The sequence below is a fragment of the Triturus cristatus genome, chromosome 1_2, assembly GCF_964204655.1.
Source record: "Triturus cristatus chromosome 1_2, aTriCri1.1, whole genome shotgun sequence".
NCBI lineage: Eukaryota > Metazoa > Chordata > Amphibia > Caudata > Salamandridae > Triturus > Triturus cristatus.
In genome coordinates, this window is record NC_140580.1 from 227,296,512 (window position 1) to 227,324,378 (window position 27,867).

The 27,867-nt window shown below is 43.4% G+C and overlaps 1 protein-coding gene across 4 annotated transcripts in view; it reads left to right on the forward strand.

Annotated features, from left to right (window-relative positions):
• The window catches only part of ZSWIM8 (zinc finger SWIM-type containing 8), a 2,297,361-nt gene that overhangs the window by 1,517,085 nt on the left and 752,409 nt on the right, over positions 1-27,867 (forward strand). For all 4 annotated transcript variants that reach the window (XM_085603517.1, XM_085603518.1, XM_085603514.1 and 1 more), the window contains one exon: positions 25,273-25,495. In XM_085603517.1, coding sequence (XP_085459643.1) covers positions 25,273-25,495 — 223 coding nt within the window. The remainder of the gene's footprint in view (positions 1-25,272; positions 25,496-27,867) is intronic.

Here is a 27,867-nt window from a genome sequence, read left to right on the forward strand (position 1 = left end):
TTCTGTGACCTGTAAGGATGGTGCCGCCTGTATACCCCAAACTCCTGTGTCATAAATTACTGTACTGACACATTTTGCTCGGTAAATGGCCAGCATGTGAGCAAACAATCTCTTACCCAATTTAGCACCATAGGAGAAGATGGCATTAATATTCCTTGCTAGTTGGTTGGTCCTAGCTTCCAGCAGTGGAAGCCAGGAGCCTTTACAATCGAAGATTACACCTAGGTAGCTGAAATTATCCGTGTGTTTTACAGGGCTGGCTTGAAGGTTGATTTCAGGTCCCTCCTGTATACAGGACTTTACAGATGACTTTACAGTGTTGGTTCTCATTTCAAGCCCCGCCATAAAGGAGGTGAAGGCGTCTAGTAGTCGCTGCAGTGCAACAGGAGTGCAGCCCATGATGACAGCGTTGTGAGCCTATAATAAAGCTGTATAGGACGCATTCCAGTCTGTGGCATGTCCCTGCACCTTCGCACTAACTCCCTCTCCAGATGGTTAATATAGAGGGAGAAGAGCAAAGACGCAAGGATGGTATTAATGATGTGTCTGTCAACGCCCAGATCTTCCATTATGCCCCACAATTTAGGGTGGGGTACACAATCAAAGGTGCTGGACAGATCCATAAAACCCTGCTGCAAGGAGCCGCACTTAATTGTGTACTTCCCCAAAAGAAGGCAAAGGTTAATACATTGATCTTCCGTCCCGATCCCTCTTCTGAATCCGTATTGAAATCTGAAAAGGGACCATTCTCCACCCATGACTCAAGACGGGAGAGTAAGACATGGCAAAGAGCCTTCACAGTGGAGTCCAGGAGAGCGATCTAGCGGTAACAACTAGGGTTCTTTTTGTTTCCTTTCTTAAGATCGGGACGATTAACGAGTCTAACCTTGATGGAATCTTAGTGGAATAGCTCACTGCTCTAAAAAACGTTGGTTAGCAAGGGAGCCCACACATCAATGTTATTCTTGAATAGCTCTAAAGGGACCCCATCGGAGCCAGAAGCTTTACTACTGAGGCTAGATCTAATAGCCGCTATGACATCTTCCAGTGAGAGAGGCAGTACTTGGGGAGGAAATAATCCTTTGCTGTAGTGGAGGAATCTCTGTCACCTCCCATTCCTTCACTATTGGAGTAAACATGCCCAAAAAAGGGTAGCCATTCATGACAGTATATAGATATTCGATCATAGATTCTTCAGGGCTTTTAAGAAAGGGTTGGTTTATAATATTCCAAAAAGTATTTTGATTGTTCTTAAGGCATGCCTCCAGTAGATCTGCCCAAACCTTTAATTTAAGTGAATTTTTCGTTTCTGTGATTGCCCTTTTATAGGCCTTCCTGCAACGAGCAGCTTTGTGGGCAGACATTGGTTGTCTGTGAAGGGAGGCTATTACCTCTTTCTGGGATCTGAAGCATACTGCATCAAACCTTCCAATGCTCTTCTCAGATTCCCCATATGCTGGCCTACATAATGCTCCCATAACTGCCTCTGAAAGAGAAATAAATTCTCTCTTTATATTAGCTACATCAGCCTCTGCATCTAAACAAACCTCAAACAATTTTGAAGTTTGTTTAGATGCTGATTTCCCCAGACCAGTTGGAATATGAAAATTTCAACATTGACAGACTTCCACTTAATGCGGGTAACCTTTTTTCTTTTGAGCGGAAATACCGGTGACTTTCTTAATGGGACAAGTCACCATCTTCCATTTGGCGATGCCTACAACTAGACTTTGGTTAAGATGATCGCTCATAAAAGGTTGTGTAACAGATAATCTCCCACCATATTAACTAAATTGGCAGATAATAGGATAATGTCAATTTCAGAGTCTTCCCTCTTGCCCACAAAAGTATTGAGGAAGAAGCTGTTCATGACACTATATTCATTGGTAAAACACATATTAAATGTCATCATCAGATGATTGATATTATTACCATCTTAACACACAAACGAGTATCCACTCACTGCGATTATAAATTGGAGAGAGAAGAGGGAAAAAGCAAGTACATAAGATTCCACCGCACTCAGAGGTGGGAAGAGGAGAAAACCTCTTTTTAATTTATAACCCTCACCCACTGTAATAGTGACATGCCTCATCATCGGGTTCACCCTGACTCCTACAGTTCAGGGTGGGCTTGACCGTATTCCAGGGAGCACTCAGGAAACAAATTGTCTTACTGCTTAGGGGTTTTTTAACATTAAGATAAATATCCCTAATTCACCACAGGTATCCCCTTATTGGTGGGGTGAACGGGGATATTAAAAGTAAAAAGGAAAGGAGCTATCAGGATATGTGGTCCTCTGACCCTAAACTCCATGCGCCAACATGTTTCTTCCCTACTCTACTGGCCTGTGTGGGCCCGGGTTAATCGTCAGGGTGTAACCAGAGAAACCATCCCCCAGTAGCGTCACCTTGCAATTTTACCAAAGTGAGCGTGTGATGCCGGAGGCTAATTCCGACGTGCAACAATTCAAATAGTTATAGTTAAAAGGTTGTACTTGCTGTTCCTTGGAAAATTGTCCCCAATGTTCCCCAGCGGGGACAAATAGGACAAAAAAGAAACAAACAACGGCCGACCACGGTTACGCACTTCAATTCCAATAGTTTCAAATAGTAGAGTTGGGTGCAACTACTCCCAGCATCCGCCGTTGATAGATGCCACGATTTCGAAAGAGTTCATAAGTAAGGAAGGTGCACTCAAAGCAAAGTCATTCAAATAGACAGGTATAATCCATCCATCTTCTTTATTTCAAATGTTGTTTAAAACCGGCATACAGCCAATGCGTTTCGTTCCTTGATGCCAAAGGAACTTCATCAGGGCTGAAACAGTTACATAGAAACACAACATAAATACACATGTGACACATCACATTAATACATATACAAACATAAGCAAATCAATATACGGCCCACATAACTTATATTGACAAAACTAAACAGTACAAAGGATAACAATCAACAAATGAAATTATTATGCATGTTGAAGCCTAACTTGTTATGTTCCATATCATGAAAACACAAACATATTACACATATAGTGCTCGGAGGTATATATGGTGGGAAGTAAAGAACAAGAATATAAGATGTGACAAGAACACCAGAAAAGAGTGCTCTAGAAATAAATAGGCCAAGTTAGAATAAATGAAAATAAAGTAAGAAAAAGTCTCAAGCTTATACCGCCTGAGATATATAGAATAAATACAAAAGTCTCAAAACCCAACCAGATTGGTGTGTAAAAGGAATATCAAGTCCTAAAAAAGGTGATGAATAAAAAGAGTTCTCACCTTAAGAGATAAAATGCAGATCAAATATTATGAAAACCAATGTATAGTGTCCTTATTGTAAATATAATTAAATCACTTGAAGAAAAGGATTGTATCCAATAGTAGCAAATCAGGCTTTCAAACTCTATTGGAAAGAATAGAACCATAAGAAAGAATCATGGAGTGTGACCAATTTGAATTAGGTCATGTGTTATAGCTCGAATAAATCGGGTAAATGGGTATTATAGATGGTACCCACATCCTATTAACATAGTTGACCGAATAATTTGCTAAGATATCCATATCTCACCTTGGGTGTATAGAAATTATATATAAACACCATCGATATGTGAAATAGACAATGAGAGTCTAGAAAGTCCCAGGGTTCACTCACAGTCAAGACGGAAAATATTCCAATTCCCACTGCGCAATCTGAATTAAAGGGAAAAAAAGGGGGATCAATTACTAGTAAAAACACTATAAAAATGCAGTCACATGGAATATCAAAATAAAAAAGGGGCATGTATTGCCTAAAACTGCAATGATGTAAATGGTACAGTATCAGAGGTGGTAAAAGAAATCTAATTCATGAGTAAGTTCATACATTGCTCCACTGTACCCCTGCCCTTGCGGAAACCAAATTGTAGTTCGGACAACGCATCTTTTTTTTCCAGCCAAATGCTTAGACGATCTAAAATTACTTTGCCCATTATTTTTGCTGCAGAATCCAACTAGGAGATCATGCGATAACAGGCAGGATAGTCCCTTTCACCTTTTTTATAAATTGGCAAAATCACAGCCGTTGACGATGAGTGAGGTTGACCTACCCTACCTTCCTTACTTAGGGACTAATAGGTCTGTCTACAGGACGGGACCCTTGGAGTAAGTGTGACTACAGGGCCTTCCTACCGCCGTCCCCTGACAAGTAATGCTTGTTGAAAATTGGGGATAATTTCCCAAGGAACAGCAAGTATAACCTTTTAACTATAACTATTTGTATTGTTGTTTTGTTGCATGCCGGAATTAGCCTCCGGCATCACACTCTGACTTTAGGAAAATTGAAAGGTGACACTACTGGGGGGTCGTTTCTCTGGTAACACTCTGACGAATGCCCCAAACCCACACAGGTCAGTTTAGTAGGGCAGAAACATGTTGGCGCATGGAGTTTAGGGTGATAGGACCACAATATCCTGATTGCCCCTTACCTTTTTACTTTTAATATCCTCGTTCACCCCACCAATAAAGGGATACCTGTAGTTAATTAGGGATTTTTATCTTAATGTTAATAAAAAAAAAAACCTAAGCAGCAAGACAATTTGTTTCCTGAGTGCTCCCTGGAATACGGTCAAGCCCACCCTGACCTGTAGGAGACAGGGTGAACCCGATGAAACATGCCACTACTAAAGTGGGGATGGGTTATAAATAAAAAAAATAGGTTTTCTCCTCTCCCCACCTCTGAGTGCGGTGGAAACTTATACACTCACCTTTTCCATCTTCTCTCTCCAATTTCTAATCTCAGTGAGTGCATACTCATTTGTTGTTAAGATTGTTTCAATGGGAGTTTGTATCCCCTCTCCTTTCATGTAAAAAGGATCTCTCCACCCTCCCTAGGTGTCTGAGATCCCCCCGAAAGCCTACCTGTTAGAAGAAATTATAATATTAACAAACATGTCGTGAGAGAAATGAAAGACCGATTCCCATCAGCATCCATAAAGCCACAGTCATCTCAATACAGGGGGGGGGGACAAAGATGGACACTAAAATCACCCCCCCCCCCATGCAAACCCAACTCATTGCCGCCTTTTGCTTTAAGGAAGCCCAAGTCAGAATCCAGTTGTGACAAAACATAACCTCTGTCTGCTTTTGGAATGTTGTTATAAAAGTTAGCAATGCCCAGCCGGGTGACATACACTAAAACAAGTCCAAGAATCTGGTAAAATGGTGTGCTGGCTGTGTAAAGGAAGGGTTTGGCGTTAACCATGGTCAAGAAGTAAATCGCCAAGCCCCCCTGGGGCGGCCGCTCAAAGATGGGATAGCTGCTACATTAAATGTTTTGAAGCCATCAATGTGAACGGACGGCACAGCCCATGACTCCTGGAGACAAAGTATCACTAAAGAACACACAAAGTCGAACCTTGTCTGGTTCCCAATTTTCCTTCCAATACCAGCCACGTTCCAGACTAAAAAGGAGAATTTGTGAAGATTGCCGGTGTTGTTGGCATGGTCAGACTTTGGCTCACAACGACATGAGTACTGGGTTGGTGCAATGTTATCCTCAACTTGGGTTGGCCTTATATCAAATTCCTAGTTCCCCTGGGGTAAAGAATACCTGGGACTTGCTGAGAGGAATATGTAGAGGAAGTGCCACATTAATTCCTTGTGCTAGGACTGCAATAATATGCAGGGTGGACAAAGTCCAGGTGAAACGTACCGCTTTTCACCAGGGTTAATGCAGGAGATAGAATTGCACACATGAGGGCTTACTTTCTATTTCCCACGAAAGCATCATGGACGGACAGACGATTGCATGGTTCTCATCTGTGTACTATCATTCTCGGCCTAATGTGCTTGAGAGTTTACTTTGTGATGATGTCCCTCTGTGTGTGCACACTTATGGCTACCAATGGTGTAGGCAGAAGCTTACAAAAGTCGAAGCCAATGACTTCTCTCAGAAACCCGCAGCCTGGTGGTACTTGGTGGTAGTGGGCTAGGTTAACGAGGTGGTAGTACTTGCAGCAGCTCAATTCCACATGAGAAAAATGTACCCTTAATCTGTCAGACATGATTAGCTAGGCCTGGCGAAGATCAGGTGGCAATGGTAATGTCTGTCCCTCTCAAGTTTGGGTTTTCCCTAAACTCTATTCACTCCAGATGTGTGGTATTAATATGTCTAGTGCTCTCCATTGTCCCAAGCAGTTTCAAAATTGTACTCCCGTTTAAGATATCGTGCTTACCTCTAGAGGCATAATGCCGGATGAGCTCCAAACGTGCTCGTTGGAAATACGTGCAAACTTTTGTCTTGCCTCAGCTACTGCCCCAGTGTTGTTTCTCAGATTTCTTTGTGGCTCTTATATAATCTTACCCGGAGAGCAGTAGGTCATTAATGTATTGGGCCTTTGGTGATTTGCACAAGTTAAATGGCACAGAATCAGCAATAGACAAGAGAAGCTGGTGGCCAGGTTCTGACATTGCCACTGAGCATGTTAGCTGTTCTGTTGGTAATTGAGTACACAAGGGTAATGGGTCTTCATTCGATGTCGCAGGCATATTTAGTACTAAGATGGAAGTGGTAGGATTCTTGGAATATGTGGTAACTGTAAGTTTTTATGGTTGATGAATTGGCTGCGGGCAGTGGTGGAAGCTCTATGACTGCAGACTGGGTATTCAGTAGCACGATTTTACCACCACTGTTGTTGTCCATTTTTGGTTCAGGCTTTAATGCTGAATTGCGTTGAAACATCAAGTATGTTTTTATTTCAGTAGAGCACTGTTTATCAGATTATGAAAGTGTGACTGAGGTGCCTGCAGGGACTTCGTTAGCGGGAGGGACTTACTGCAAGCGCACTACACTAAGATTCAAGTTGCTACTGGCACTCCACTTTGTTCTTGCTTTCCAGAGCCTTTTACTTTACTTTTCGTAGGTAGCTTCGCAGTATCTGTCTGTTGACCTACTTGCTCTGCCCCATGAGTGGTAAGACTACTTTTGCCTTCTTGTGGTTTGAGAGGAAATGCTCCTAAAATACCCCCATTCCCACTGTACTAGCAGGTAGAGGTTTGTGGATAGTAAGTTACTAAGGTGTTAATCCCTCTGAGGCCTTGATGACATCGGATCTAGTGAAAAGACAAGATGAACCTACAGACAATAGGTATTCGGGAAAGCGTTTAGACAGGAGAGGGTCCTGGCTAGGCTCCCACTTGTCCCATTTAACTGAAACAGAGCCAGTCTGTTGGGCTGGCATTGAAGTCCGATCCAGAATAACATCAGAGGTATCCTAACAAGAGAACTCTCCCGGAACGCATCTTAATTGGAAAAGGTCAAAATCAAAAGTAAAAATTATTTAAAATGAAAGGCATCACCCTAAACAGAGTTGTATACAACAGTGTCACAAAAATCGATCTGAGATGTCCTCGCTAATAAAGCTGAGGGTTGGGTGGAGCAGTGTGCACACAGGTTGCAGTCACCCCCAGAGGAGCAAGCCTTATCAACCTAACACCAGCTGCCTCTGCACTGTCTAGGGACCCGTGGCCTAGGCCTTCTCAACACAGTCTCCCGCCAGCCAGGAATCATTCTGGAACCCACGCCCATACCCCGGTAAGACTGAACAACTGTCTTGCAGGGACTGCAGGCCTGAGAGAGGGCATTAGTTTCTAGCCACATCACACACACCCTTTTTTTTTTTGTTACACAGCCAGAAAAGCTTGGGGTGGGGGGGGCACTAGCACGCTGAAGTTCCCTGCACCAGGTTGTAGGCAAGATTAGGCTATTTCCAAGAATCAAGGGTGGATGAACTTCCAAATGTCTCTCAAACAGTCTTTACGACTTGCCTTTCCTTGACCTTAAGCCCCCTGTTCCAGAATTAGAGATGGGGTATTGTGCACCACAAGCTGCACCCAAGCCTAAACAGCCTGCGCCCGCTGCTCCCTTGTTAATGGCCGCTACTGCTGTTGTTGCTTTATGGAGTGTCTCTCCCTGTGCCCTCCTGGGGCCTTAGGTACAGTTCATCAGTCCAGTCTCTCCTGTCGTGGCTCCGACCCCAAAAACCAGATCCAGAACCAGACTCTGCTGCTCACCTCTTCTTGCTTCTCCCCAGAGGCGGCCAGCTGGTCTTATGGGGTCTTGCAGGGCCACATGCTCAGGTGCTCATGGCAAATGATGTTGCAGTGTTTGCCGCCGGTCTCTGCCAACTTCCTAGCTCCGCGAGGCCAGGTTTCGCAAGCTGAGACTTTTTTAGTCCTGCGGCGTAAATGTGGGCTGAAATGATCCAGAAGCCGCATCCTGTAACACCCTTTGGCCAGGCGTGGTCAGAGGTTATAAAATAAAGGGGCGAAGACCCCTCTGGGTCTTCTGCCCAGAGTACAATGCCTAGAGTGTGTGTCTTTGCATTGCGGCTGCAACGTGAGTCACCCTAGCGCAGTGACCACCTTAGTATAGAGGTGGTGACTCCACACGCTCACCAGTCGCAACCAAGCGCTGACTCTGCAACCCTGCACCAGACCCTGGTGCGCACCTACCTTCGGTGCAGGTGCCGCTGCGCGGTGGCCCGCCATTATCAGCCACATCCTCGGCGCAGTCTCCGCTGCGCGGCATCATCCTCCACCTGCCGGAGCTCTGTTGCTCCACCTGTGGTGGCACATTCCAGGTTTGGCATGGGGACACGGCCAGCTAGTAGGGGAATGTGCTTGTGGCTGTGCCCCGCCCACGGATTTAATCTCCTTCACGCTCCGATGATCGTAGTCAGCCGACCTCCTCCTAGAGGCCCCGGGGGTCTACTGCCTGCTTTACACCCTAGAGCCTTTAGCTTTGCTGGCGAAGGCGAGGCCTGCTAAGAGAAAACAAACACCAATATGAGAAGTATAATGACGAGAAAAAGAAAAAAAACGATGTGGAAAAAAATATCAGTATATACAACAAAGGACATAAAGACCCATCTGCTTACCTGCCAGACAGCTGCCTGGAACGTCAACACGGGAGCTACAAACGACTACAATGCAGCCGCCAGAGCACCCAATGCACACTTTGACCCACAGCTCAACAAGGACTACGAGCGCTACAAACTCTGCCAAGTCCGCCAATGGGAAGGGGAGTCTATGGACACTTTTTACCCATGCTTGCGAGAACTGGCCAGCATGTGCACAGCTGACGACCAGCCCAAATATGTGAGAGCGCAAATCATACAAGGCTGCCGGACCAAAACACTGAGAGGCCTCATCCTACGCCAACATGACATCCCCTTGGAAGACATCCTTATCCTGGCACAGTCCCATGACCTATAAAACACCAGAGCGATGGAAATGGATCACGCAACAACAAGAAAGACCCCTGACTGTAAAAATGTATCACACCAATGCAGTCCCTACACATGGAAGAGTGAACAGGCCGCGACAAACAACCAATTCTCCGCCCAGATCCCGATGTGGATACTGTGGGAAAGAAGAAAGCCCCCTTGAAGAATGCCCAGCCTAAGGAAAAACATGCTCTAAGTGTGGCACCCTCAAACATATTGCCTCTGCATGCAGAGGGGCACCTAGAAACTGAAGCGCACTAGGCAGGCAGCCACCTTCGAAGTTCAACTGTGTCTGGGAGACCCAAAACCCCATTGAGCATCTAAAATGTCACAACGTCATTGTCACCACCTAGAAGAGTTGTCACTGATGACGTAGAAGAAATATTCCTAATCTCATTTGCAGGTGACCTCTATCGACGCAGGCATCCACAACCAACATGCACGGTTGAAGTAGCAGGATCCAGCGTCAAAACCCTGATTGACACAGGCGCCTCTGTCAATTTAATGGGGATCCAGCAATACCAGCAACTCCATCCACGCCCTCTGCTGTCCCCAACTAACATGAAGATATTCACATTTCGAAGACAGACACCGTTACCACTAAAAGGCAAGATGACTGTCCAACTAAGAGCGGAAGACCACGAAATCACAACCACTTTCAACGTGGTCGACAGAGAGGCAGACACCCTTGTTGGAAACCACACCGCAGAAGACCTAGGTCTAGTCACCTTTGCATATGCTGTGAAAACCTTCCAGACGGATGAGATACTAGACCTGTTTCCTCACCTGTTCACAGGGCTTGGGTATTTGAAGGCAAACCGGTCAAACAGCATATTGATAAATCTGTCAAGGCAGTAGCCCTCCGGCACTGATGAATACCATTTCACCTGAGGCCCCTGGTCGAACAAGAGTTACACAAACTGGAACAACAAGGGGTAATAGAGAAAGTTTCTGTCCGACACTGTGGATATCACCCACGGTGATCGCTGAACAGCCAAAGCAACCTGGCAAAATACGGCTGTGCATTGACATGCGCTTCCCAAACCAAGCAATTAAAAGAGAGACACACATGATGCCCACAATGGATGACATATTAATCGACCTCAACGGCTCACAATGGTTCTCGAAGTTGAACCTCAACGGTGGGTAACACCAACTAATGCTAGCGGAGGAGAGCCATTATATAACTACCTTCTCAACACATTTAGGACTATGCCGGTACAAACGGCTGAACTTTGGAATCTCATCAGTGGCAGACAGTTTTTCAAGATGCAATTCAAGAGACCCTGTCCGGCCTGCCGGGGGCACTGAATGTCAGTGACGACATCTTGATTCATTCATCATCCATCGAAGAACATCACCAGCAACTCAGAGCAGTTTTGAAACGACTGAAAACTGTGGCGTCACGCTTCACAAGGACAAATGCTCATCCTTTCAGAACTCCATTGAGTTCTTTGGCTACATGTTCAATCAGGAAGGAGTTCAAGTAGACCCTTGCAAGTTCCACACCATCAAGCAAGCACCTGCTCCGACCACCGTGTCTGAAGTGCGCAGCTTTGTGGGAATGGCCACGTTCTGTTCTCGATTCATTCCTAATCTAGCCACCTTGGCCGAACCCCTCCATGCCCTAATGTAGAAAGATTCTACATGGATGTGGGGCCATGAAGAAGAAGAAGCAGAAGCTCTGCTCAGCAAGACCACCATGGCTTATTTCAATGCAAAGAGAACCACAGAACTCCTGGTCGACGCCAGTACTGTAGGCCTGGGAGCAGTGATCACCCAAGAAGTGGAACCAGGGAAATGGACACCCCTCACATTCGCCAGCAGAGCTCTCATGCCAACAGAAGCACAGTACCCTTAAATTAAAAGTGAGGCACTTACGATTAAGTGAGCATCCAGCCACTTCCACCTCTACATCAGCGGGCACCCATTCCGTGTAGTCACTGACCACCAGCTGCTTGCTTCCCTGTTCCGAGGCACAGCACCACACCCTCCACCGCGAATTGAACGCTGGGCGATCCACTTGCAACACCATCAAATGGAACTAATATTCAGACCAGGGTCAAAGAAGCCCACTGACTTTCTTTCCTGGCTCTCGCCTATTCTGACAGAAGGTGACACTGACAACGCTAACAGCACAGAGGACTATGTCAACATGGTGCCCCGAGGAGCATGTCCCAACGCGTTCACCATCAAGGAAATCAACGAGACGACTAGGAGTGATCCGGTCATGACGAGAGTCATGGAGGCCCTGCATCAGGGCTCATGGCACAACTTCCTGTGAGACGCTAACAACTGGTGTGGCCCAGATAAAGAGCGCCTCGGAAAGATGTGGAGGGTGCCTGACGACCTTAGTGCATTGGCAGATGGTCTGGAACTATGGGGGTCTCGCATTGTAATCCTTGAAAGTCTACAAGCCAGTGTGATGAACCTCGTCCATGGATGCCATCAAGGGACCGCCCAAATGAAATCTTTGATGAGAATAAAGATCTGGTTCCCGGGGCTGGAAGCCACTGTGGATGACTCCGTGCGACGATGTCCATCATGACAGATAAGCCTCGACTTTGGGAGCTTCCCTTACGGAAGGATCACAGCAGTGATGATCAACAGCTATTTCAAATACCCAATAGTTGGGGTGATCGAGTCTACAGCATTCATGAATATCGCCCCGGTGCAGGAAAAGACTTTTGCGTTATTGGGACTCCCCCAAGAAAACACTGTTCCAAGGTGCTGACTTCAGAGACCTACTTACATCTCTCGGTATAAGAAACCGCTACATCACCCCGCAGTGGCCCCAGGCCAATGGCGAAGCTGTGCACTTCATGTGTATGCTGAACAAGACACTGCAAATTGCGGTTGTGGAAGGCACCAATCCTGAGACAAGTCTGCACCAGTTCCAGCAAGAATACTGAGGAACACCGCACTGCATAACGCAAAAGTCCCTGTGGTCCTTAATGCTCAACGGACATCGGCAGGACACCTTCCCTGTATCCAGCCAGTGAAGACCTATGCCATAGGAACCAGCAAATACCCAAGCCCGGTGCGTCTGGACTAATGAAAGCATCAGCCTGAAACAATATGCCAAATCCCGGCAGGATTGCTTCCGGTGAAATTTCACCTAAGGAATATATGGACCCCGGTATGCCACTTCCTTCTGGCAGAGTCGTCAGAAATGGAGGGCACCAGCCCGGGTGCTGAGTGAATTTCCTGACCCTATTCCTGTAACAAGAGTAAGAAATGGTAAGCAGTTCTAATTGGACTCCTACTTGTGGATCATAGAGTGATGTTTGCTGAGCACACTGCTCCCTACCACCCTTACGATATTGCTTGTAATTGTAATGGGATCAAGTATATATGTCTACTGTGTGGCACGATGGTGAGTATTAGTGATGCTGCCCAGCCTGCCTCTTTCTGCACCTAATCTGGCTTCTGTATTATCCATTCTGTTTCATTGTAGATCACATGCTTTTTGTTGTAAAGTGTTGGTAGGCTTTTGTTTATTTTATAAATATGGTGTGAGTATCTTTTTCAGCATTTAGGGGACTGCACTGTCTGTGGTATAATTGGAGACAAAGGTAATGTGAGGTTGCTTACAGTGGTGTTAGGAAATATTTAATTAATACTGCCTAGCTTTTTGAAAACTTGAGGGTTCTGAGATATTGTGGGACGTACTCCTATATAGAGGCCACTGGCATTATGCCAAGTGGCCCAGTTTCATGGTACTGAAGGTGCCATGTTGCCCTTCTCATCTTCTCAGCAAAGCTCAATAAAGCTGGGATCAAGCCCATTCAATTCCGAAGTCTTGCTTCTAGTAAAGTGCAAAAAAGATGCGGCATAAGCCTTTTTAGGTCGAGCTTAGAGTCTGCGCGCATGCGCTGCTCTGCGTGACTTGCTGTACTGGAGTATGGAATAGAAGCCCCGCCCACTCTCCACCCATATTTGTCATTGGCTTGTGTCATTGTGCTTCGTAAATGCTTGTTTCTGATTTCTTAATAGGCTTGTTAGTCCCTCCGTAGTACCACCTTGTCTTCATTTGTAACCGCCTATGGCGACTGGCCCCTTTACTTCGGTTGTTACACCGTACGTGTTATTTAGTCTTGTAAGCACTATTTTTTAATGAGTTTCTCTTACTGCAGGCACAATGTGCTTTTCTTACATTCAGTACGCCATGTGCACTTTCACTTTCCAAGCAGGTGGGACACTGGTGGCCGCTTGTTTGCAATGCCATAGGTCTCGCATTTGAATGCAAGACCTATCGCTTTGTAAATATTTTTTTTTTTTTGTGGGCGAGCGAAAGCCAATCTGATTGTAGCCGGTGCATGATAAATAGCAGTGGTGGCGCTGAACTATCTGGTAGTCGTGGGACAGAAGTTACTTTTGTCGAAGACAGAGCATAAAAAAAATAGAAGGGGGAGGGATGAAGAAACACAAAAGCATGCAATTGTACAGCAGATAGTAAAGGATTGGGACATCAAGCAAAACCAGTGAAATGTTAGTTACTTCGGTTCATTTAAAAAAAAAAACATTGTGTCACCTTTAAGGAAAAAAAATATTAAACACGTGTATTGTCTAAGCACAGTTATTGCTTTTTTAGTCACTGTCCGGATCACCTACGGACATTTATAGCACTCTTCCTCATGCACCACCAAATCAACCACCTCTGATAAAATATTTGATCCATTTTAGGTCTCGCCTAAGCAGCGCTTGCACTGTCTCTTCGAGACATGCTGTATTCATGTATGGACTTTAAGCTCCACCCATTTTCCACCCATCTTTTCAATTGACTCCTGTTACTGTCCTTAGTAAAAGGTGGCTTTTGGTGGCTTAGTAGTCCCTCCTTAGTACTGCCTTTTCTCCTGTTGTAACATCCCTCGAGGACACACCCAATTACATATGTTGTTACTCAAATGCTTTAACTACAGCCTGTGAGCACTAGTTTCTTAAATCACTTTCTCCTGCCCGCTCTTGCAGGCAGGACATGCTCTCCCGCAATGCTTTGCCAGTTCACTTTATCTCCATGCCCTTCTCAGAACAACACCTCTCGCCTCTCGTTCTTTGTGTAAAGAGCACGAGCACTCAACGGTTTCAGTTGCCCTGAGCTCCGATGTCAGGCAGCAGCTTATTTGTTTTTTGTTTCGAGTTCATTGGGGTAAGGGGTCAATTTTGAACTTCTATAAATGCCAACGTTTTGAGGTGGATGGCTTTACAAGGTTTTGGAATTACGCAAGAGTTGTGTACTAATTAAAATACAATTGAGAGCAGGCTGTCTCGCTGTATCGGCGACAATAGTAAAAGACACAGAAAAGGGACAAGTGCTTGCAAAGTAGTCCATAGCGCTGAAAACATGGTAGCCATCTTAGAAACAAACTAACACCACCTTTAATTAAGCCTTTCTTGATTTCTTTTCCCTCTACTTGCTACCTATCACTATGTTCTACCCTGCCATGCTACTAGCGGACCCCCGATGCATATGCCTTCCTATTGTTGCGTAAGAGCCTCAACAAAGATTTATTCTTGTGCACATTGCCCTCTTCTGTCCTGTGTATTATGTTTACTTTAGATCTGGTTTGTGTTCAAAGAGGAGAGATTCTCAAACTATCTTTGTTTCAAGCTACTATTTAGCTAATAATGTATTCTTTTTTTTATTCTTTTTTTTGCTGAAGCAGGCACAAGATGCTGTTTGGCTTCTAAAACCCGGCTTGGTTTATTTTATCTTCTACTTGTACATGCTTTTTTGCCTTTTCTAATTCGCAGAGCACAATGTTGTTATGATGTGCGGTGTTTTGCCTTTCCTAACCCATGTTTGTTTTGCTTGTTTGTAATACTCAGACCGCGATGCTGCTATTGAGCGCAGTCTTTTAAATGTTTTTTTTTAGGGCGAACTTAGAGCAGCGCGCCTGCGCTGCTCTAGAAGATGGCCTCTTGGAATCACTTCAGCTTTTCAGTAAACTCGTGCGTGTGGCTAAAAAAAGCCGCAATCACAAGTTTGCTGAAAAGCTGAATTGATTGGCCATTGCCTGTGGCTTTCAAAAATTGAAAGCCCACAATTGGCCAAAGGTGGGTGCATGTCCCGCCTTCTCTCTAAACGTTAACTCCCCTGGCCTGGGGAGCTCTGGAGCGAGCAGCAGCACGGCCAGATGCCAGCTGCATTCCTGACATTCCTTGTCTAATTAGCGCGGTCACTTTAACTTTCACGGCCGTGCTTGTTTTGTGTAATGCCGCCTCGGCTAAAAGCAACCACGCTGTGTGTTTACTGTTCGCCCTTTGTAGACCTAAACGAGCCCTCGTGCCGATAGACTGGTGCGTTTCATTGGAATGCCCCTCAAGAAGCGTTGGCATGACGTACTCACTCAGTACCTGGCTGGCAGCAGCTCAGTCTCTTGAGCACGTACGCCATATGTTGCGGGGACCTAAGCCCGCGTCAGCTCCGGCAGCTATCAAAGCACCGTGAACCCTTAAGCGGATGCCTGCTGCGCATACTGATTACCAGCTTGCAGCCACCCAGAGTTTAAAGTCTGAATTCCTAGAGGCCTTTGAGTGTCAATAGTGAGGCAAGGCTTGCGTTAAGAGAACAATCTACTAATAACAAGTGTAATCTGCGCTCTATGGTAACAGCCCGCAGTTCTTTTAGCAGCCAAGCTGAACGCCGCTCGTGGCGACGTGAGATATGTGGCGAGCTGGAATAGAGTTTAAAATAGGTACCTGCTTCTCAAGGTCCTTTCAAAGCCTGCGGGGAGAAATGTAGAGCACAGCTGGCTGCTTCTGATACTGTGGTCTGTTATCAAATGTTATGTCTGGGCACTTAAAGCAGACTGCTTTAATTATGCATATATCAGGCAATTCATGGCTTTCCTACAAATGAGGTGGAGGAAGGGGTTGGGGCATGGAAATAAAAAGAAATACGTATCAGTAAAAAAATAGAGATGTGCCAATTTTATGCTGTTTGGAACAAGTGTTTATATAGTACGACTTTCACTTTATGACTGCAATTCGAAGGTCAAATCTCATGTTTCTTACTATAGCACACAATAGCGTGACAGAACATTGCTTCTGCATTCCTTATTAGAATCACTTTACAGGGGAAAGCCACGGTACCCATACTATCATGGCCTGTTTAATGAATATTTTTTTCACTGCATCGATTAACCCTTTCATGCTCAGATTGTAGATGCATAGGATATCACCTCTATACGTGAAAGAACAGCACAGTATAACCCATGTCTGTCTGCAGTGAACAGAGAGAAAGTAATAATATACTATTTGTTACCATTTTCGTGGCTGGCATCATGACCTCCTTAGAGCTTTCACCTCTCTTGAGTCTTGTCCCCACCCACTCAACAATAGTTGTATAGTATAACTTGTGCATTCACATATTTTTTTCTATAATACAAAGGCCAAATTCCATATTATTCTATCATACAACCTATGTGAGAATGATTGAACATGTCTAACCGCAACAGAGTAGTCACCTTTACAACTTTTACAGAAGAAAAGAACTCTGGTAATATTCACGAAGTGTACTTGATGGGATGTCCTCTCTCTATTTAGTTTTCTCCCTTGGGGTTTCCTTCTATTTTTATAGGTCTCGCCTAGGCAGTCCATGCACTGTCTCTACGAGACATGCTTTATCTCCTCTGTGTGCTTTAAGCATGCCGCTTGCTTGCCATTTTTTTTCTATGTGTGCTTTTCAAAATTCCAAAATTCCTAATTGTTCACGTTTGTCCCTCCTTTTTGTGGGTGGCTCTTGCCCCTGGAGACTGACCCTGTTACATGTTTTATTGGACATTTGTTTATTTCTGTTTGTTTTGTTGCACTCCTTTTTCCATTTGCTTTGGTTCGTTTGTTTGGTAGGCACGGGGAGAACCGACATGGAGTTTCGAGCCTGGTTTCCCAGTTTTAAAGTCGGCAGCTCTACTTGTTACACCATATCCTCTCTCCTAAAATTGGTGGTTTTCTTTCTAGTTCCCACCTCGGGAAATCAGACTGTTTGATTATGTATTTATCCTCTGGCTCGTGTTATCATGCCTCCTGGCATGTGCAGTTTTTTCCATGTATTTGACTCACACTGAAGAGAAAGAAGCCTCTAGTCTTGCAATAAAACTGAAAACTGTTCACATATGTCTGGTTTTAAGGAAGTATTCACTATAACTGCTCACATTCAGTAATCAACTGATGTCCTTATGTGGGCTGGAACATTTTTTTTAGTAACATTCTTCTCGTTGTTTACGTGGGGCCTTGTTCTAACACAGCTATCTGAAAACCCCCTGACTTCATGTTGCCTGTGCTGTGAACCGAAGATGGGCAAGCTGGTGGTAGTTCTGGCTCTTCATTTTAGTAATAATGTGTTGATATTACATTAAAGACGAGGTGCAGTGTCAGAGTGCATCATTTGTTTACCTACTTTTGTAAATAAAACTTTGCATTTGAGAAGAACCCATTGTGCCTCTGCGCCCTTTCCATCATTGCTAGCAGGATAATATGGACAGGGTTTGAGAGCAACAAAAGCGCTCATGATCTCACATTTTCAGCAACAAACCGACTCCAAAAACTGGTGATGCATGCCTCTTTCAGATCCAGGTTGATTCTGTGCTCACTCTGGTAAGCTGTTTCTCTCCTCTTCCAGCCTCAGAGAGGCTTGAACTTCCCAGATTCTACACTCTTCCTGGCCCACAGGGGCTCACACTCCCAAGTGTATTTACAGAATCCTATCTACACTATATATTCACAAGCTATTTGTTAAACTGTTGCAGTGGGACCTGGGTATAATTAGTGTGGCACACTAATCAAAACCATTTCCTATTGCACATGTGGTACGTGCGATTGGCAATTAAATGGTACAGCAACTTCTGCTGTGCGTTTGTAGTCGATGCCCCCGCACAGGCATGTAGGCACATGAACCATACAAAATAGAGCACTGGTGTCCGTTGTCAGCAAATAAGGCAGCTTCACCACTCTCGTAACTTCTCACCCTCAGCTGGTGTGGAGACTGCACAACGGAAAGGTGTTTTTATTTTTTATTTTTTAAAGGTCTGCGGTGGAAAGGGGAATTGATGCATCCAGTACCAGAAGAAGGGCTATCATCACCCACAGAGCTTGCCATTATTGGGGACCATACTGCTGAAAATCTTGCATTTTGCTAAGCTCGATTTTGAATTAGAAGGTCTCTATTGACTTATCTGCTTAAATTCAGGAGAAAGTGAGGCAAGAGACGCATTTTAAATCTGGCTACAGGTTTTTCAAAATATTTAATTTGTTTATAGTTGGTAAACGTTGTTCTAATGATTTTTTAGAATTATTAGAACGTTAATTTCCTGTTACTAGAATTGCCACATGGATCATCAACACTCTCACACTGGAGTGGGCCTGTTGTAATAAACATGCACAGGAATAGATTGTAGTAATGAGAAATCCGCTATGTATTGTCTGTTTTATAGAAAATAATTTTCCTCTGCACTTTTGAATACTTTACAATTTTTTTAAAAAAAGGGCCATAATTAACAGAATTCCGTGACTGTTGTTTGACATGTAGACTTATATTTGGGTCAGTCTAGGGAAAACCTTTGTAGGTAAATGCAAAATCAAGCACATATTCCATAATTAATTATTCCTTTATGTGTCGATGTGCAATTACCCCACAGTGTACAATAACCAGCATTGGTCCTGGCACTCTGAGAGCCTGGAATTTCACCTTGTTGCAGTACAGAGCCCTGAGGCCTGGTGAGCAGCAATGAACAACTTAAGCTTAATGATCTGAAAGAATGCTATTTTGGAAACTTAAAATGGCAGAATGTGAGCAAATAAAAATAATAGTCAACCCAGATGGTGTTTAGTTCTTGTATAGAAAATGTAATGTAACTAGAAATGGAACAGTGATCAGCAGCATTATACTTTGGAACAGTATGTAAAAATGTAATTTCTGCTAGCATCCGCTATTCCATGGCTAATTTGTTGACTGTGTCACAAAAAATCAGATAGGTACTGTTTATCCTGTGGTACAATGATTTGTATGCTGAGGATCCTGTTTTAGTCGAGCCTAGGCAGTGCATGCGCTGTCTCTTCGAGACATGTGGTATTCACTCTGTATGCTCGCCCATTGCCTTTTTATTCCTCACTTCGATTGTCCTTCAAAAACTCTTTCTCGCCGTGTTTAATCCATCTTATTTGTCCCACCTTGTTGTCATTGGTATCCTCCCATGGAGCAGGCCGTAACTTCTCGTATCTTTGCACAAGTTATTTTTCTGGCGCAAAATTTTGTTCCTGTCCCAGAAGGGCACCTTCACCCATCTCTGCAAACCTCTCCCACAACACTTCCTGCCCCTCCTACCACCCCTCCGATGTCCCTGCTTGCCTGTCCCAAATCCCCCCGTCGCTACTTCTTTTAATGCACTTCGACCGCCATCTCAGATTCTTAACACTTATATTGACTACCTGAAAGAGTTAACCTTTTTGAAAACAGCATAAACAAGTACAACAGGATGCCTAAATGTCACCGCCATGTTTTCCTTGTTCAGTATCGGGACGGGGAGGCATTCTTTTGGCAAGCAGTACTTTCGTTTATCTCATTGAACATTTTTAAGATGTGTAGCTAATACTGCCGGATGATATCGACACAGAAAATGGATGCCCCTCCATGGCCCTGGTGTCTCTGGTGCTGGTGTGCCACAGCCTGGCGCTCTCAACCTGGCTTGGAAGGAAGACCCTGTCTTAGAAGAGTTGCGCTCCGAGAAGAGTGAGTGCAGCTGCTACAGGGTACACTTGCACAAGCAGGATGCCTGAGGGGTTGCAGTCATGCCCGCGGCCCAAGGCCAGCTGGCTCGCTACCTGGACAACACATGTTTCCCCATGCCTGCCCATGCCCGAAGCTGGGTGGCACTTATCCCCAAGGGCAACTGCACCTACCGGGACAAGGCTATGGGGCAGCAGAGCTTTCTATGCACAACGTTTTAAACTGTGCACTTTGATTCATAAACTTTGCATTCCGTGTGTCCAGCAAGCATGTATTCCTGAATCAGCCTGCTTGACCCAGTGTTTAGTATAGTTGTTCAATCCCTGGCGGCACAGCACCCAGGCTAATGTGCTACATGGCTAAACACTTATACGATCCCAAAGGCGAGACCTATTGGCTATGCCAATGCTTGTTTTTTTTTGTTGCTTTTTCTAACCCACAGACCACAATATTGTTATTGTGCACACTGCTTTTGAATATTTTTTTCCTTTCTAAGTCTTAGACATTAACTGCATTTTGTGCTATATTTTTTGTATTAGTTGACCATGATTGTGTTATTCTGTGCGATGTTTTCGTATGCTTTTTGTAACCATTTGTCATATGTGGGCAATGTTTTAAATATTTTTGCCTTTTCAGACCCGTACAACAAAGACGCATTTGTGCCTTTGCTATTCTGTTACATTCTTGATCTAGTGCTCAATTTGAGCCTGTATTTGCTTAACTCACCACGGCAAAAGCTTACTTTAACATGCTCTTTGCTATAACTTTTCCCCAATGGCATTTGCCGTCACTATTCTGTTACATTCTCTATACTACTGCTTGATTTGACTTGTATAAACAACGCTGCTTACTTTGTGCCACTGTTTTCTGGGATTCACCATGACAATTTATTCTGGTACAAAAGTGAAGATTAAGTAATTTGCCCAGGATCACAGAATGTTGGTGCCACGCCAAGACTTGAACTTTGTTGTTAACTTCAAAGTAGACATTTTTTCCAATTTTAGATTTTTACCAATATTATTTGCCTCTGCTAATCTGTTACATTCTCTATAGTACTTCTTAATTTGAGCTGGTATTTTGCTAAACTCACCACGGCAAAAACGTGGTTTAACATGCTCTTTGCTATAGCTTTTCTCCAACGGCATTTGCCTCCTCTATTCTGTTACATTCTCTATATTACTGCTTAATTTGAATCCGTATTTTGCGGAAGTCTCCATGGCAAAAAACATAGTTTAACATGCTATTTGCCTCGTATAAGCCACATTGCTTAATTTGCACCTCTTCTGGTACAAAAGTGAAGATTAAGTCATTTGCCCAGGATGTTGTTGCCATGCCAAGACATGGACATTTTAATTTCTGAAATAAAAGTGAAAAATAAGTATGTTTGTACACAATCTCAAAATGTTGGTCCCACACTAAGACTCGAATTTGGTTCCCCAGCTTCAAAGCTGACATCTTGCCTTCTTGCACTATATCTTTTCCCCAATGCCATTTGCCTCTGCTATTCTGTAACATTCTCTATAGTACTGCTTAATTTGAGCCAGTATTTTGCTGAACTTACTACGGCAAAAGCGTAGTTGAACATACTCTTTGCTATAACCTTTCCCCAATGCCATTTGCCTCCGCTGTTCTGTTACATTCTCTATACTACTGCTTAATTTCAGCTGGTATTTTGCTGAACTAACCATGGCAAAAGCGTACTTTAACATACTCTTTGCCTTATAAAAACCACATTGCTTAATTTGCGCTGCTTTTGGTACGAAAGTGAAAATTAAGTAATTTGTCCAGAATCACAGGATGTTTGTGCCATCCGTATGTTCTCCCCTTCGCACCTTAGCTTTCACTTATGATCTACAGAGTCTGAATCACTGAAGATCGAGTTGAGCAGTCACAAAGTTAGAATGTTAGAACTTTGACTTTACTCGCTAGCTCCCTTTTCCCCAATGTTTCGTTTTTACTATTAATTATGTTTCACTCGCTCGGAGCTCCATTTCTGTAAACAGGGCTGTAAATCTTGTTCTCTCTCTGTTGCAGCTGTGTCTTTGTTCCCAGTGATTATACCTCATTCCTAGTCTTTTAACCCTTGCTGCAGCTGCTTCTCTGGCCCAATGGTAATTCCTCATTCTTAGTGCTCTAGGCAGTGCTGTAGCTGCGTCTCCACTCCCCGTGGTAATTCCTCATTCTTAGACTTCTAGACAGTGCTGCAGCTGCTTCTCTAGTCTCATCGGTAATTCCTCATTCTAAGTCCTCTAAACAGTGCTGCAGCTGTTTCTCTGCTCGCATCGGTAATTCCCTTTTCTTAGTTCTCTAGGCAGTGCTACTAGCTGCTTCTCTGATCCCAGTGGTAATTCTTCATTCCAAGTCCTCTAGGCAGTGCTACCACTGCATCTTTGGTCCTGCTGGTAATTTCTCATTCTAAGTCCTCTACACAGTGCTACTTCCTGCTTCGCTGGTCTCATCAGTAATTCCTCATTCTAATTCTTCTAGACAGTGCTGCAGCTGCTTCTCTTGTCCCAGTGGTAATTCCTCATTCTAAATCATCTAAGCAGTGCTGCAGTTTTGTCTCTGTTCATACATCCACTACACTCCAAACAAAAAAATCATAGATAAAAGATATTGTCATTTAAAGTGCCAATAGCTCTAACTCTGACAAATGCGAGACCTACTGCATTGTAAATGCTTGTTTTATAAGCAATTCTTCACAAAAGCTCACAGCCTGTAATCCTGACACATATGATGCATACTTTTTCATTACCTGTAAGGAATCAAGCGTTGTTATTAAAGCGAAAGGAATCACGCTCACTCACACGTACACTCGCAAGCCAACAATCACATGCGCACTGTCACATAGAAACAACATAGACACACTCACGGATACACAAACACACGCTGACAGACCCAGAAATATACCCTGAGACACATTGGCACACTCACACCCAGGAACAATCTCACAAAAATACACACACATGCGCGCGTTCACACGCTGATGCAATCACATACACTAACCCAGTAACACACACACTATCACACACAAATACACGCCAAAATCACACACTGAGAATCACATATACAATCACAGGCAGACTGATAAACACTTCACACCTTCATTCACACACACAACACACAAACATTCTTTCACACTCATAGGCACACACATACTAAGACAGTACACCTCGTAAACATTCATACTTGTGCACTTGCACGTAGATGCCTGCACCTATAGCCAATGTTCAGGAGAATGAAATCACGCTATAAAAATACATTTTTTGAATAATTTTCAGACATTCTCTATTATTTACCCTCATTGAACTGAACAGTGTAGTTTAATTGTAAAATGTGTTATCTTACTTACTTTCCTTAGTCTTATGTTCCGCCTCCCGACAGGTCCTTTTCAGAGATGGCCCAGCTTGAGGCACGCTTCCCGCTGTGCACAGTGGCCTCAAAAAGAGGCTTTAAATCTGGTACACTTTTAATTCTATTGCAATTTACGTGCAAACCTTGCAGAATTGTTTTTCTAAAAGCCTTTGGGAACATTAACTACCTGCATCTTTTTGAATGATGTCTCGTCTGTTCGCAGTTGCGGGCCTTTGCTTAAAGGTTGTGAACAACAAATAAGTATCATTAAAACATGTTTGCAAATGCAGCCATGCCTTCAGATATATTCAAATTCATTGCAGACAAACTACAGAAATTGATGAAAATAAATGAATACAGCCTCAGATTTTAGATCTGCGACAACTGGAGTGGTACACATGGGTCACTGTAGAACACAGGAATGATCAGTTTCTTAATTTTCTAAAGGGAGTGGAGCTGTGGGATAACTCAGTGGTGAATGCATCTGTTCCTTAAATCTTCACACAACCTACAATACATAGCTTTAAATATGACAGGTCCAGCAAGTATTTTCACCCTTCTAGGTCAATACTGTAAGGACCAGGCTCACTATTTACATTGAGCTTTGGCAAGCCAATAAGCCTTGCCTATGTGTGAGCTAAACTATTAGGGCATTCGGGCAGTTGCAGAGATAATGGGCAAGACGCTGAGTGACATCATTAATGCCCTTGTCGCTGCTAGAAGTGCATACAATGGGCTACAATTCAACTTAACACATTGCCATTCCACACCACATAATTCAAACACAAACCACATATTTCAACTCTACAACACAATTACACAACACACCACATACATCCAAACCACACCACAGAATTCCACATCATGCCACACAATTCAACTGCACACCACAAAATTAAACTCCACAACATACCGCTGCACAACACAAAATACCATTCCGCATAGTTACACTCACAATCCAACTTCACATAATTCCAGTACACTCAATACTAAATAATTGCTCTCCACATATTTCCACTGCACCTCATGCCACATTATTCCAATACACAAACCCACTCCACTCCATGCAATTCCACCACACACAATTCCACAACTAACAATTCCAATCCAACCCACATAATTCCACTCTACATCACATACAGCCACTCCAATACAAAACACATGAGTAAAAGACGTTCTGATTTACAACACCATTACCTCTAATTCTCACAAAAGCAAGACAAATTTACATTGCAAATGCTTGTTTTTCTTCTACTTGGCCTTCTTTTACAGCTGTGCATTTATGTCACTCTCCCTTTTCTCTGTCCTGCACGAACCAAGAGCAAGAACACAGCTCTATTTTCCTCTCCTCAAATCAGCTTCACAGAGGCTAAGAGAGACCACAGACAGAAAGCTAGTCCTGGGACTGACGAAGAGAAGAAGACTGTTACAGACACACGTAAAAAGACACATGGCAAACAGACGAGATCATGTTGCTTCTAGAGTCCCTTAACACAAGTGAATGAATAAGTTGTTAAAAAAAGATTCAATGCATTATCTTTGACGGAAATGGTGGCAACTAGGGAGGTCTTGGGCTACATGAATACAATTGTTTTAAAAAAAAAACCATTTTAACAAACAATCTTGACAATTGTTTGTTATTTCAAGGCCGATTGTGTTTTTTCACGGATTTAATGTACTTTCTTTTAGTAGATGGTAATCGGGTTCTCATTATCTTTCTAATGATGCTAGAGGTACTTCAGAGTTGAGAACTACTTCCACAAGTTCTAAGATCATTTTAGAATGTGCAAAACAACATGATTAGCACTTGTATATTTCAAGCAGTGGTCTGTGCAATGGTTTGGGAGATATGTCACTAGAGAATAATGCAGAGAATTAATTGGGTCATTTCATTTAGCTCTCATTTTGTCTTTATGGGACTCTAGGCATGGCTAGTATTGATAGCAGTGCCCCAGAGACCACCTCGGACAGCTCTCCCACCCTGAGTCGCCGTCCTCTGCGTGGTGGATGGGCAGCAACTTCCTGGGGCCGAGGTCAGGACAGCGACAGCATTAGCAGCTCATCGAGTGACTCGCTTGGCTCATCTTCATCCAGTGGCAGCAGGAGAGCCAGCGGAGGTGCTCGAGCCAAGACAGTGGAGGTTGGAAGGTAAACAACACAGATTTTATATATTTTGTATATTTGTTGGGGACGCTATCGTCATGTGTCTAGCTACTTCTACTGTGCTTTTAAAAATAAAAATGACATTTACCCTCTACTTGGAAAGGAGTTTGAAAAGAAGAACCTATATATCCATGAAAATATCACACTAAAAAATGATTTTGCTGCTATGGAAGGGGTACAGCAGTTCCAAAAAATATTTGTGCTTTCTATCCGAATATGCATAATTATGAATGTCGAAATCAAATCGTGTTATGAGAAATATGTATTGGGGATATGACAATATTTAAGCTAGTTTTGTGAGTGTGTTATAAGGCAGTAGCTCTAGTTAAGCTAAAGTAAACATAGACATTGAGGCAATGACTCTTCTGTTAGAGCATGGCTAATAATCACTTTAACTGAGTGATTGTAAATGTCCTAGCTAGCTTAAAGGAACAAGAATTTGCAATGCAATAGGTCTCGCATTACTGAAAGTTTGAGCTTTTGGCATTGCTAATAATAATACAATGCCAATAGTTCAAACGTTCAATAATATGAGAACTATTGCATTGCAAAGCAATTGCGAACTCGTGCTTTAGCTTTAAACATTTTAAGCTTAAGAGCGGGTGCCGCGATTGCTTCAAAAGTAAAGAAATAGAAATAAAAATGCACATTTTTTCCCATTTCTTTACTTTTCAAGCAATTGCAACACCCACTCTTTAACTGAAGATGTTTAAAGCTAAAGTGCGGGTGCTGGCATTTTAACAAAATTAAATAAACCAAAAAAAGGCCACGTTCGGTGCTGCAAAAAAACAAAAGAAAGGTGCAGCGGCTATTATGCTTGCTAAGGCGTGCCACACTGGGAACATAAAAAAACCACGAAAGCTTTGCGGGAGAGTGTATCCTACCTACAACAGCAGGCAGGAGAAAACCATGTAAGAAAATAGTGCTCCGAGGCTGCAATTAAAATGTACTGAGTAACAACACATGTAACAGGGGGTGTACTCATGGGTGGATAGAAGAAGAGAAAAGGCAGCTATAAGGAGAAACTACTAAGCCTATTGACCTATGAAAAGCCACCATGTACGAAGGACAGTGACAGGAGCCAATTAAAAAGATGGATGGAAAGTGGGCAGAGCTTCATACCCATATCCTGATTACAGCATGACTCGAAGAGACAGCGCAAACGCTGCCTAGGCGAGACCTAAAAATTACACATTGTCACTGGTCACCACCTGTTGTGAGTTGGAAGGAACCATAGATAGATTTTGTGATGTGTGCAAAGCCCTATTAGAATAAAGGACACACCCGTTTGTGCTAGGGGGTGCACTGACCAACCGTGCTCAAATCGATTTCTGATGCTTCTTCTGACATTTGGCACACAGTGTACAATTTACACAGTAAAAAGAAGATAGACAAACTGTCACACATGAATAATACAGCTAATATAGTGTGTTGAGCACTCAAAACGATTTTCATAGACCAAAGACCTTGATATATCCATAATGAGACTAGTTTTCAGCAAGATTAAATCTTGAAAATCCTCCTGGAGCAGAAAGCAACCCAAATATTGGCAGGATCATTTGACATATGCTGAAAAAAGCAAGGGTTTGCACCTTTAAGGAATCTTCTCACATGCAGAAAGGACACATTGTCCAGTACAGTAGTATCTAGAAAAAACAACACTGACCTGCACCCCTGAAGGATATGTGCACTAGCACAACTGCCCAAACTAAAAATTAGAAATCGACTTACTGCCTGGTAGGATACAGACAGCTTATATATCTGGGCCTGGAATATTTCCCAAAGAGGAGCATCACAAGTCAGCAATGATTATAGCCACACATGCTCTGTCCATCTGCTGTACCGAAAAACAACCAAACTCCTGAAATCTGTATACTGACCCACTAGCAGTTAGCGCAGTGTTGGTATGGACAGACCTCGACATCCAAAATGTTCTGTCGCAGGGAATTTCAAGGGTCTCAGTTTCAACTATAGCATCGTCCTTGTGTTACCATAAGGACTGGACTATGGCTGCTCAAATTCAACTAAAAAGAGAAAGCCAATTTAAAAGGACACCTCACTTTATTCTTTGTTCAAAATGTTTACAATCAGTTTCAAAATGTTGTAAAAAACAAGTATTAGTTGTCAATATACAACTCAATGCTTACAACTCAATGCTTACATTTTATAGACTTGGGCAGTCTAGGACTATCAACTTAGCAGAGTTCTCTTCAGTAGGTCTGTTATCTCCCTAAACTACTGCACATTGTAATACCACAATGACAGGCTGGTGGACAAAGGAAAGGATTAGACGAATGGAAATATGCTGCGGAAAGGGTCAACCGTTTAAGAAATAAAGCAATGAACTCGACCGCTGT